The sequence below is a fragment of the Myotis yumanensis genome, unplaced genomic scaffold (genome assembly GCF_028538775.1).
Source record: "Myotis yumanensis isolate MYYU_CA2020_CCGP unplaced genomic scaffold, mMyoYum1.0.hap1 SCAF_1, whole genome shotgun sequence".
Taxonomy (NCBI): Eukaryota; Metazoa; Chordata; class Mammalia; order Chiroptera; family Vespertilionidae; genus Myotis; species Myotis yumanensis.
The window spans coordinates 94,075,703-94,088,216 of NW_027223752.1; the positions used below are offsets into that span (position 1 = coordinate 94,075,703).

The following is a 12,514-nucleotide window of genomic DNA, read 5'->3' on the forward strand; positions in this document are numbered from 1 at the left end:
GAACGCACCTCTAACATAAAATCAACCAACTCTCTGGTGAACAAACTAAGGAACAAAGAGCAACATACTCTTAAATTACTAGGTATCTGGACAATAACGCAGAAAAGATCCAAGGGACATAAACTCCCCTATCCACAAAATAATTAGTATAACTGAGAAATGCAGCCATAGGATAAAAATTAACATAATTCCTGACTTAAACAGCATATGGTACAGCCAGACAAGAAAGTATGGCTTCTAAACTTAGAAAAATAGTAATTGCTAGAAGACAGCATATATTGTTCTAACAATTTCCTTTACTGACTGAGTTACAAAAACAGATCAAACAATCCTGGGGATGGTAGATTTCACATGCCTTATGTTATACAACTAGTGGCCCGGTGCATGAAATTCGTGCATGGGGGTGGGGGGCGGGGGGGTTGTCCCTCAGCTCAGCCTGCACCCTCTGTAATCTGGGACCCCTTGGGGTATGTCCAACTGCCAGTTTAGGCCCAATCCCTATCGCAATCTGGGACTGCTGGCTCCTAACCGCTCGCCTGCCTTATCGACCCTAACCACTCTTGCATGCCGGCCTGCTCATCCCCAACTGCACCCTCCCCGCCGGCCTTCTTGCCCCCAACTGCCCCCCCTGCTGGCCTGATCACCCCCAATTGCCCCCCTGCCAGTCTGCTTGCCCCCAACTGCCCCCCAGCCAGCCTGATCGCCCCCAACTGCCCCCCCCCCTGCCAGCCTGATCACCCCCAACTACCCCCCCCTTGCTGGCCTGATCACCCCCAACTGCCCCCCTGCCAGCCTGTTCGCCCCCAATTGCCCCCCCTCACTGGCTTAATTGCCCCCAACTGCCCCCCACCCCCGTCAGCCTGCTAGCCCCAACTGCCGCCCCCCCCCCTTGCCAGCCTGATCACCCCCAACTGCCCTCCCCTCCTGGCCTGATCGCCCCTAACCGCCTCTGCCTTGGCCCTGCCACCATGGCTTTGTCTGGAAGGATGTCTGGAAGGTCTCCCATTCTAATTAGTATATTACCCTTTCATTAGTACAGATATAGAGAAATCCCAGCTTAGATGAAAATTACATTTACTTTTTTTAAAAAATATATTTTATTGATTTTTTACAGAGAGGAAGGGAGAGAGATAGAGAGCCAGAAACATCGATGAGAGAGAAACATCGATCAGCCGCCTCCTGCACATTCCCTACTGGGGATGTGCCCGCAACCCAGGTACATGCCCTTGACCGGAATCGAACCCGGAACCCTTCAGTCCACAGGCTGACGCTCTATCCACTGAGCCAAACCAGTTTCGGCTACATTTACTTTTTAAAAATATATTTTTATTGATTTCAGAGAGGAATGGAGAGGGAGAGAGATAGAAACATCAATGAGAGAGAATCACTGATTGGCTGCCTCCTACATCCCCCCACCCCCAACTGGGGACCAAGCCTGTGCTCTGACCAGGAATCAAACCATGACCTCTTGGTTCACAGGTCCACAAGTCCACACTCAATCACTGAGTCATGAACGCTGGGCTGAAAATTATATTTATTACATTTACTATGAATGGTCAGGGGGAAAGTATGACTAATTAAAAATATAAAGCTTAGTTTTAAAAAAAACTTTAATGAAAGATTACTTTTGCACTTAGTGTTATCAAATAGACCTAGTTAATGACGACATACAAGGCAGGCTCCTAAAATCTGCAGATGGATACCAAGGTGAGGATTAGCAATGCAGATTTTTAAAATCTAGAGACTAAAAACTTACATAAAAATCAACAAGTGGAACTTTATAAAAGCTTAATAAATTTCCTAGCTTAACAATAATGAATATGAAAAAGGCAAATTTCAACCAAACTACAAATTCACATTTCTGTGCCTTATATCATTTTTTCTGCTTAAAAAGTATTTTTAGAGCATTCTCTGCCTAGAATGCCCTTTTCCTCATTCTGTGTCTTGACAGCTTCATCTCTCAGGACCCAACTGGGATATCTCCAATTTGGGGGGGGTCTCCTCAACTTCACAGCAGTTATCAGCTCAATTTTCTATACTACCATTACTGACTCCCATAGCACATATGTGATTTATGCTGTGTTGTAGACATACATTAATTTCTCATTGCAGGGAAAAATCATCTCAGCATCTCCAAAAACTCATCAAAGTATAGTGTCAAGAATAAACAAATGGCCCTAGCTGGTTTGGCCCCTGGGTAGAGCGTCGACCTGAGGACTGAAGGGTGCCGGGTTCGATTCCGATCAAGGGGACATGCCCAGGTTGCAGGCTCGATCCTCAGTAGGAAGTGTGCAGAAGGCAGCAGATCAATGATTCTCTCTCATCATTGATGTTTCTCTCTCTCTCTCCCTTCCCCTTCCTCTCTGAAATCAATAAAAAAAAATATTTTTTAAAAAGAATAAAAAATGCAGAGAAAGATAAGTACCATATGGTTTCACTCACATATGGAATTTAATGAACAAACTGAACTACCAAACAGAATAGAGACAGACTCATAGATAGAAAGCAGGCAGATAGCTCTGGTGTGGGGTGGTGGTGTTCAGGGGAGGGTAGATGGAATGAACAAAAAAGTAAAAAAAAGAGAGAGAACTCATGGACATGGACAAGTGTGGTGACTGTGGAGGTGGGAAGGGGGTGGGTGGAGGTGGAAGAAGACATAGAGGGGGTAAATGGAGGTAGAAAATTAAATTTAAAATTAATTTAAAAAAGAATAAATAAATGTATTCTTACTGGCAGTCATTTGTTTTTGTGTATTTAGACAGAGAAAGTACACATGAATGGGAAGGAGAGAGGAAAGTATCTGAATCTCAGCTTTACCACTTGTAGAATGTGATTTTGGGTAAGTTATACAACTTACTAAACCTGGTTCCCCTTCTGTAAAATGAGGATAATATCTTTCATGAACAGTCAATATGAAAATTAAATAATATATAATACTATATGTACTACATGCATATTATACGCACACTCAGTAATAGTATCAATTTCTTATTGTTCGGGTACCGTATTTGCAGAGAGGTCCCAGAAGAATACATAGGAAAATCTCTCTCTATATAAAACCCTAATATGCAAATAGACCCAACAGTGGAACAACCGAACAACCGGTTGCTATGATGTGAGCTGACCAGCAGGGGGCATGTGCAGAACATGGTGGCCGTTGGCCGTGGTGGGATGGTGGAGCAGGTGGGGGGGGGCTCCAGGCCAAGGCGGGTCGCCGATCACTATCATCAGGGCGTGCCTTTGGTGGTTACTGAAAATTCTTTGCTCCCATGCGCCATGGTCCTGCTGGGTGCTTGCACCTTCTGCCTTGGGCTTCTCCACCTCCCCTTGCTCCTGAGGGGTGATCGGGGCCAGCAGCTGCCTCTTGCACCCGTTGCCAGCGACGGCACCACTCGCACCCGCAGCTGCCACTGGAGCCACTGTTTGCACCCGCTGCCAGTGCCAATCCTGATGGCTTGGCACCATCAGCAGGTGTGAGCAGCAGCTGCCAGCCCCGATCACCCAAGGGCTTCTCCACCTCCCCCGGCTCCTGAGGGGCAATCGGGGCAGCAGCCACTGCTCGCACCCTCTGCTCGCATCTGCTGACAGCGCCAGCCCCAATCGCCCTGCGCCGTCAGCGAGTGTGAGTGGGGCTGGTGCTGTTAGTGCATGGGAGCAGCGGCGGCAGGAGTGGGGCTGCTGGCAGATAAGGGACTGGGGGCCACGGCAGGAGGGCCCAGGCTGTGGTGCAGAGGATGGGCCAAGACCCACCCCTGTGCCCACTGCAGCCTCGCGGCCCACAGTTCCTTTCAAGGTGCACGAATTTGTGCACTAGGCCCCTAGTCCTATATAATAAAAGCCTAATATGCAAATTGCCCCCTCAACCAGGAGTTCAACTGGGAGTTCAACCGCTCACTATGACATGCACTGACCACCAGGAGGCAGTGCGGGACATGGTGGACATTGGCGATGCAGCAGTGGGTGGCAGTGGAGGCGCTGCTGGCCCCAATGAGAGCAGGACTGTGGCGGGATGGTGGAGAAGGTGAGTGGGCGCCGCCAGGTCAAGGCGAGTGTGAGCGGGGCCTGATCGCCCCACAGATGGCGACCAATGGCGGTGGTAGGGGGCGGGGTTGCCGCCCAGCTCCCAGACACTGAGGGAGCCAGGTGGGAGCCTGATGACTCAGGCAGAGGTGGGGTGCAAGGGAGCCCAGGTGCTGCCCAGGCCCCAGAGGACACTCGTGCTTCGATTGCCAGCCAGGTCTAGGGACTGCACCTGTGCACGAATTTCCTGCACCGGGTCTCTAGTAACTAGTATAATAGCGGAACAACGTCAGAGGAACACATAAGACTTGAAAACCTTTGAAGAGAAAGTTTGGCCCTGGGAAGGGGCATAGGAAGAAGAACTATCAGGAAATATCCCAAAATCTAATCAGGATGACCTAAGCATAAAATCCTATCAACTGCTTACACTGTTTGTAAAGAGGGTTGAAGGTGTGTGGGCTCCTTAGAAATATGACTCAGACATTCCTTTTATAAGAGGTAGAGTCTATTTTACCAACCCTTAAATCTGGGCTGGGCTTGATATTGACTTTGACCAACACAAAAAGAGATGACATTGAGAGACTTCTGCTCTCACTCTCTTGGAACCCTGAGACCAGCAAGTGAAGAAGCCCAGATTAGCCTTCTGAGGATGAAAGACCATCTGGTGAGAAAAGCTATCCCAGTATATCATCAATGGACAGTTAGGTTGTTGCATATCCAGGTTATTGTAAATACTTCAATGGACATGGGGAAGCTTATTTTTTCAAATTAATGTTTTTATTTTCTTTGCATAAATACTCAGAAATGGAATTGCTGGACCATATGGTGCTGTTTTCCATAGTGGCTGCACCAACTGACATTCTCCCCAAGAGTGCACAAGGGCTCCCTTTTCTCTACATCCTCAACAACAGTTGTTATTCTAGTCTTTTTGATAATAGGTATTCTAACAGGTGTTAGGTGATAATCATTAAGGTTCTGATTTGCATTTCCCTGATTATTTATGACGTAGAGCACCTCTTCATTACTTGTTGCTCACTGGTTTGTCTTCTTTGCAAAAGTATCTATTCAGATCTTATGCTCATTTTTAAACCAGGTTGTATGGTTTTTTGCTATTGAGTTGTATGAGTTCTTTATATATTTTGGATATTAACTGCTATCAGCTATGTGACTTGCAAATACTTTCTCCCATTCAGTAGGTTGCCTTTTCATTTTGTTGATGGTTACCTTTGCTGTGCAGAAGCTTTTTAGTTTGATGTAGTTCCACTTTTTATTTTTCCTTTTGTTATTTGTGCTTTTGATGTCAGATTTAAAAAATTATCCTTAAGACTGATGTCAAGGAACTTACCAACTATGTTTTCTTCTAGGAGTTTTATGGCTTCAGTTCTTATGTTCAAGTCTTTAATCCATTTTGAGTTAATTTTTCTGTATATAGCAAAACAGTAGTTCAATTTCATTCTTTTGCACTTTAGCTTATGCATTTACCTATGGTTAATGTGCTTTTTTTTGGTTCATCCTTACCGAGGACATTTTTTCCATTGATTTTTAGAGAGAGTGGAAGGGAGGAAGAGAGACAGAGAGGGAGAACATCAATGTGAGAGTGACACATCAATTAGCTGCCTCCTGCATGTGCCCCAACTGGGGATTGAGCCTGCAACTGAGATACATGAATTGAACCCAAGACCCTTTAGCCCTCGGGCTAATGCTCTAACCACTGAGCAACCGGCCAAGACAATGTGCTATTTTTAACAAGTCTTCTTTACTTATGGAAAGCAAGTCAAACAAGGATTAGCAATTAGTTAGAGAATATGTAGTTCAAATAAACAACATAAAGCAGTTTGCATTGTATAACCATTAAATATCTATCCTGGTCATAGTCTCTTTCTCAAAGAATTCAGGGACTAGGTAAAGAGAAAATGTGAGGCAACAAATACATTACATTACAGTACAATAATAGGCATCACACTAGATAAAATGAAGGGATTGGCCACAGCTGCCTAGGAGGTCAAAGGAGGAAGTGTTAGACTATAATATCAAGTAAGATAAAGACAGAAAACTATTTGGCAATCAAAAAGTCACTAGCAACCTCTACTAACCAGAGTTAGAGGGAAAAGTTATTTTGCATTGTGTTGAGGAATGAACAAGGTGGGATAGTATAGAAGATCTCTTTGAGACTGATTGAAACAGAAAGTTATATTCAAGAAATCCAAAACCTGAGCAAATAGGTGAGCATACTGGACAAATATAAAATAAATTCAAGAGAATGCACTTAAGGAATCTTCAAACAAATTCACATAAACCAATTGGTGATTTAATGAGTGAGTGAAACAGAGGTTTCCTTCATAGTTTCTTCAGCCAAGGGTCACATTACTATATACCATCTACTGTGAATATATTTTTGAAAAGATTTCTTTGTAATCATCTAAGAAAAAGATAAAGTAATCAAAAATTTAACACAATTAAATTATTCCAGTTTTGCCAATTCAAAGTTCTGAAGATGAATACCTAAGAACAGCAGTAGCTCTGCTTTGTTCAGGGTAAATGATTTAATATCTTTGCTCCCAAGCCAATTGCATCTCCTGATCTGCTTGTAATTTCCCAAAACCCAAACATATCAGCACAGAGGAAACAACAAAAAACTAGTGTTTTTGTTTTTTTTAATTTAATATCATAAGGCTACAAAGGACACAGTTCTTTATTAGTGGAAAGTAGTACATTTGGAATAACAAAAGTCTCTTCCTTTACTTTGGTATTTCAAATTTCTCCATGAATAGTAAATTATCAAGAACCAAAGTATTGCCGTAACCGGTTTGGCTCAGTGGATAGAGCGTGGGCCTGCGGACTGAAGGGTCCCAGGTTTGATTCTGGTTAAGGGCATGTATGTACCTTGGTTGCTGGGCACATCCCCAGTAGGGGGTGTGCAGGAGGCTTCTGATCAATGTTTCTCATTGATGTTTCTAACTCTCTATCCCTCTCCCTTCCTCTCTGTAAAAAATCAATTAAATGTATTTAAAAAAAAGAACCAAAGTATATGAAAAGTGTTTGATTTAAAAAGATAACATCCATGTGCAGTCTCCCAGATAAAGTGAGACCTTCTTAAAAAGTTAAGATCGCTTATATCAAAGGAGAGAACAGTTTGAAATCTAAGCCCCTTTCCTATTTTGTTGTCGTTCTTAAGTACAATTTTAAAAAAAATATTGGAATTATTACCAAGGATTTTAACTTAAAACTTTGAAAAATGAGGCATCATCCTTGTCAAGTTACCTAATCCAAGCTCACTTAAAATAGTTACAAGTAACAAAACAAGTCTGTACAGGAGCAGAGTAAGATGTGCACTCCTATTAAAAAGTACTGTCTGCTGAAAAACTTCTCTAGATCTAACATATTTATGTGTAATTCTTTCTGTGGAGCTGAAGAAAAAGGCTCAAAGGAAATGCCTTTTCTAACTTCACCACGCACTCATTTCTCAGACAGGTGCAATCTGACTCAAGTCCTCCCTGGATCAAGCCCCCTACTCAGAAAAGGTGCGTCTTAACATACAACCTATTTGGTTGCTGGAACCCTTGGTTTCTAAGCCACAAAGGATTCCTTCTGAGCGGAGAGGATAGAGCATAAGCAAAGGGAGAATTAGGCTGTTTTCGTGATTGATCAATTCATTGGTGATTCTGTGTTTAAACAAAGATCTCTAAAGCACTTCGCTGTTTGGTGTAACAAGATAAGGGGATCTCTTGGGATAAATGAACCAGGAGAAGGACTGAAAACGTAGGGGATGAAGCTACACAGGCAGCAGCTCCGGATTCTTATCAAAACAATAGCGAGTGGCACATGTCAGGCAGCCACATGCGCGGGGGACAGAGAGGCCGGCGGCGGCTGCCGTTGAACTTGTCCTCCCCTCCTCCCTCCCCTGACGCTCCGGGCGGCCCCGGGGCTGTGCGAAAGTGAAAACTGGGGCGCCCAGGGCCTGGCTCCCTCCCCCTCCTCTTCCCCCTCCCAGCCCCGACTTCTTCCTCACCCGTCTCCCGGGGGCGGAGACGCCGAGTTCCCCGGGGCCCGGAGTTAGTCACCAAGAAGAGGCGGTGACAGCGCACGGCTCGTGGCGCCCACTGCGAGGCCTGGCCGCCCCGTTCCCGAGGCCCCGGGGGACCGTCCAGTCCCGGCCCCGCTCCTTCCCGGACTCCCAGCCCGCTCCCTCCCGCCCCTACCCCGGGCGGCTCAATGTCAGGCTCCGCTCCGGTCCCAGAAAACGACGCCCAGCGCGGCCGTTTCCGGCCCCCAGGGGCGGGGATTCCCTCTCCGGGCCGGGGACCGCGGCCCCGTGCCACTGACCCGGGCGGGGATCCCCTCGCTGCCGGGCGGGGATCCCGGAACTGGCCCCGGAGTGCGCGTGTGGCCGCGGCGGGGAAGGGAGGGGAGGGGAGGGGAGGGGCGAGGCGCGGAGTTTCCGCCGCCCGGCCGAGGGGGCAGCCCCGGCGAAGCAGCCGCCCGCACGGCCGGCCGCGGACCCCGGCCTTCCCGGCTCCGCCCGCTGCCCCCGGACCCGCCGCGGGTCGGGCCGCCCGGGGCCCCGCGACGTCACCGGGTCGGGCTCGGGGAACCGAGAAACGCGGCCCGGGCCACCTGGCACTTTCACGTCTCCCCGCCTGAAGTCCAGGGCGAGGAAAGGGAGACAAAAGGACGCCGGGGAGGGCACCCCCCTCCCGCACCCCGCGCCCCGCGCCCCGCGCCGGCCCGGTCCTTACTCGTAGTGGCGGAAGATTTCGTTGGTGACTCTACAGTAGAAAACTTCCTCGTCGGGCCGCAGGTCCGCGGGCGGCTTCTGTCTCACAAACGGCTTTCGGTGGAGCAGCGGCATCTCCGTCCGCCCGCGGGCTCACCCCGGGGTCCGTCCGCCCGCGTCGGCCCCGCTTCCCGATCGGCACTGGGGGGAAAGGAGAGCCCGTCAGCCGGGGCGCGCTCGGCGGCGGCATGGGCCGGTCCACGCGCCGCGGAGCCCGACCGCCTTTTGTGCGACTGACGCGCCGCGGCTGCCAGCGGAGACGAGGTCGCTGCTGTCGCCGCCCCGGCGTGGAGCCAGCAGAGCCGCCGCCGCCGCTGCCCTCCCGGCGCGCCCCACCTCCGCACGCCGGTTTGCCGGCTCACAATGGGGCCGGCCGCCCGGGCGGGCGGTGCGGGAGCGGCGGCGGCGGCGGCGGCCCCCTCCCCCCGCGCGGCTCCCCGCCCGCCGCCGGCTCCCAACGTGCTCGGCGCGCAGCCGGCCCGACGCCGCAGGGGAGCTCGCCGCGGGCGGCCCCGGCCCCCGCCGCTTTGTTCCCGCGCTCCCTGCCCTCCGCTCCCCGCCCGCGCCGGCCGGCTCCCGAGCGAGCGCACGGAGCCCTCACCTGCGAGCGCGCCGGCTGACACTTCACCTTCGCCGAGACCCCGGCCGCGAGCGGGGGGCTCCGACCTCCCGGGGGGGCGCCGCCCGCCGGCCCGCCGCGCCGCCGGCCGCCGAGGCTTCAGCTGCCACGGCCTGGCCCCGCGCGGGATCGCGTCCCGCCGCCACTTCCCCGCCTCGCGGAGCTCCCGGGAAGTTTCTGAGCGACTTTCGGCTCCGAAGGAGGAAGAGCTGTTGGGAGGAGCCTTGCACTTCTCGCTGCTACCTTTTTATTGGCTGCTCGGTGACTTTTGCAGCTTGTCACTGATACAGGAAGAGACGGCGGAAAGCCTGGGAGAGCCACATTATTAATTAATGGAACAGCCCCTCGCGAAGAATCAGAAGCATCCTCCATGTTGGAGACTATCAGCCCCGAGATCGGGGGAGAGCGCCGGGGGTTCACGCGCGCGTCGCTCCCCGAGTAAAGCCTTCGCCCTCAAGTCTGGCCCCATCGCTCGGTTACACGATGGGCAAAGATTACAATTAAGATTTAATTGGTATTTTCTAAACGCGGGACGAGGAATCGGGAATAAAAAGTGTTTTGATGTTTCCTTCTTCAAAATTAGAATTCTCCTGCCTAAAACAATATTTTGCTTGGGTGAAACGTCCATCTTGAAAAGGAAATACCTTTCTTGACAGCAGTTCTCTTTAATACTTAGAGAGGGCAATTCCAAGACTTAGCAGAGGAAAAGACCAAAAAAGTGTATCCTGGAAAACGTCATCATTCCCCTGGACCCCCAAATATTTAAAACTAAAAAAACACACCTTTAGAAAGTAATACCTAGGATACGCCGTGAAGATAGTTTGCAAATGGTCAATGTTTAATTCACTCACTCAGAGTTTTAAAGATCGTGGATTTACTAGTGAAATTTCCCCCAAAGCAACTTTTTCCCATATCTGTGAAATTCATTTCTGAAATGAATTTTAATGCACATAACACGTGACTTTTGAATTAAAGAGAATTGTCCAAACTCCAGATAACTCCAAATGTTTGCCAGCTTTGTTTTAAAAGGCCTTTTTCGCTGCTGCCCTTGATAGTTGCTTACTTGTAGGCTACCATGAAAGAACTAATATAAAAGACAGTAAGTTTGAAGAACAGTTATTCAACAAAGGATGCAACTAACTACCAATACTATGAAATGATCATAGTTATAGAAACTCTTTGGGATCATCTTTTAAGTACACGTGAACATTGGAGCTGAAAATGTGTATATTCAAATCTCAAGAGTTAACCTTTTTTAAACTTCTCTCAAAGCCCACAAAGTTAGATTCAAAAGGGGAACAAAGAGGGTAGATAATTTTCAACCACTATTGAAACATTCTCACAGTTCGAAATCCCAGCTTAACTATTAAGCTAAAAACATGAAATTTTCTCTGAACAAATAGTATTTATATTTCTTGTATCTCACTATTTGATAAGCTGTTAATTTGGTTAAATCCATGATCAAAAGTAATAATGTTGATTTTATTGTATTAAATACAGATTTTTAAACAATTGGATTTTTTATACTAACTTAATATTAACATTTTATTCTACTTCATCAAAATACTATCATACTCAATTTCCCTACTGCTATACTCAAATTTCAATATTATCTCAATTCTGAGGTACATACATAGGATTTATTGTAATGGTTTGTGATACTTAATGTTATATACGTAGATATTCATTGTTAACTCAGAATAATGTCAGTTTGGTAACTTACAATTAACATACTTAAAAGTTTAGTTTTGATGTGTTTATTATATTTAACCAAATTGATAGCATACCTAAGCTACCTCAAAATAACACTTTAAGTTATCCTACATATTTACTATTAAAAGCTTACCTAATATGTTATTTTTTTATTTTGGTATCATGATTACTTCCTTGCTTTATTAATAACTACTTCTAGGCTTTTGAGAGTGAAAAGTTCATTGCTGTATTCAGAAAGTAAAGGGCACTGTTGTGAAATAAGACTTTGTGTAATAGCACAGGGTAAAAATTTTTGAAATATTATAATGCAAATTATGAAAGGTACGTTATCACACAAAAAGATAAGAGAAAAAATGAAATTGAAATAATTTTTAACAACTTAATTCAATTAAACATTTGTCAGACTTGTTTTATGTGCCAAGACACTGTACTAGCTCATGTAAGGAATATAATATAAATGTATCCTTGCCTCAAAAAATGTTCACTCTTGTGGGGAAGAGATAATGTAAAGACGACCAATACAAGAATTTTGTGAATCCCAACGATCACAAGTAATGTAATACAAAAAGAGAAGTAGAAAGGATTAGAAGAAAATGTAGAAGGGGGACTGGGAAGTCATCCACAGGGCATGCATTGAAGGGCAACAGAAAGCTCATGTCCCAACGTATCCTGGCAAGTCTCAAGGTGCACACCCCCACCCCCACCCCCCAACCCTCCATTAGTCACCCCTCTGGATGAAGACACCAATGGCCCCTGATTAAATGTAAAATGTAAATATACTGGTTAGGTAGGACGTGTATTAATCTAGTATCATCAGGACATAGTTTAATACTTGAGAAGGTATACTGCCATACACAGCTAAGACAAAACAAGACTATGAAATATAAATTTTAAAATCTTGGGCCAGAATAAATTCCCTGTATTCTATTGACTGATTAAGAATGGCTTTCCTTAGGTAACTTGGTGAGACAGCTGAAAGAAACCTTTGGGAACTCTTCTCTCATTTTGCAGCTGAGGTAACTAACTGAAGCTCGGGAACTTGAATCTTGGCCTCCTGATTCCTTGTCCAGTCTCTCGACCATGCTGCTCTTTCTTTGGATTCAGTAACATCTAACTTTCTTCTATGTCCTACTCTGTATCTATAAATGAGCTTAAACGCCATTTTAAATCCTTCTTAAACTGCTAAAATGTGCAAGGGGATAAGATATATTACTCATGATCAGAAATAATTTATTTTTGAGAATTATCCGGGAAAGCAATAGGGGTAGTAAGAATCTTAAATTCTTCAGTTAACACATTTAACAAATATAAACACTTTATGTTCCTTACCTCTAACTAGTAGTTATTAAAGTATTTAGAGTAAAGCTGCCCTAAGTTCTTCCAATTAA

The 12,514-nt window shown here is 46.5% G+C and overlaps 1 protein-coding gene across 3 annotated transcripts in view; it reads right to left on the bottom strand.

Annotated features, from left to right (window-relative positions):
- The window catches only part of BAZ1A (bromodomain adjacent to zinc finger domain 1A), a 100,545-nt gene extending 91,045 nt beyond the window's left edge, over positions 1-9,500 (bottom strand). For 2 of the 3 annotated variants that reach the window (XM_070427919.1, XM_070427900.1), the window contains exons 1-2: positions 9,396-9,500; positions 8,757-8,935 (exon numbers count right to left, since the gene is read on the bottom strand). In XM_070427919.1, the coding sequence (XP_070284020.1) occupies positions 8,757-8,869 (113 nt within the window). In that variant the 5' untranslated portion in view covers positions 8,870-8,935; positions 9,396-9,500. Of the gene's footprint in view, positions 1-8,756; positions 8,959-9,395 lie in introns of those variants that run through there. The other variant, XM_070427909.1, reaches the window with a different exon arrangement.
- Positions 9,501-12,514: the final 3,014 nt, after the last annotated feature.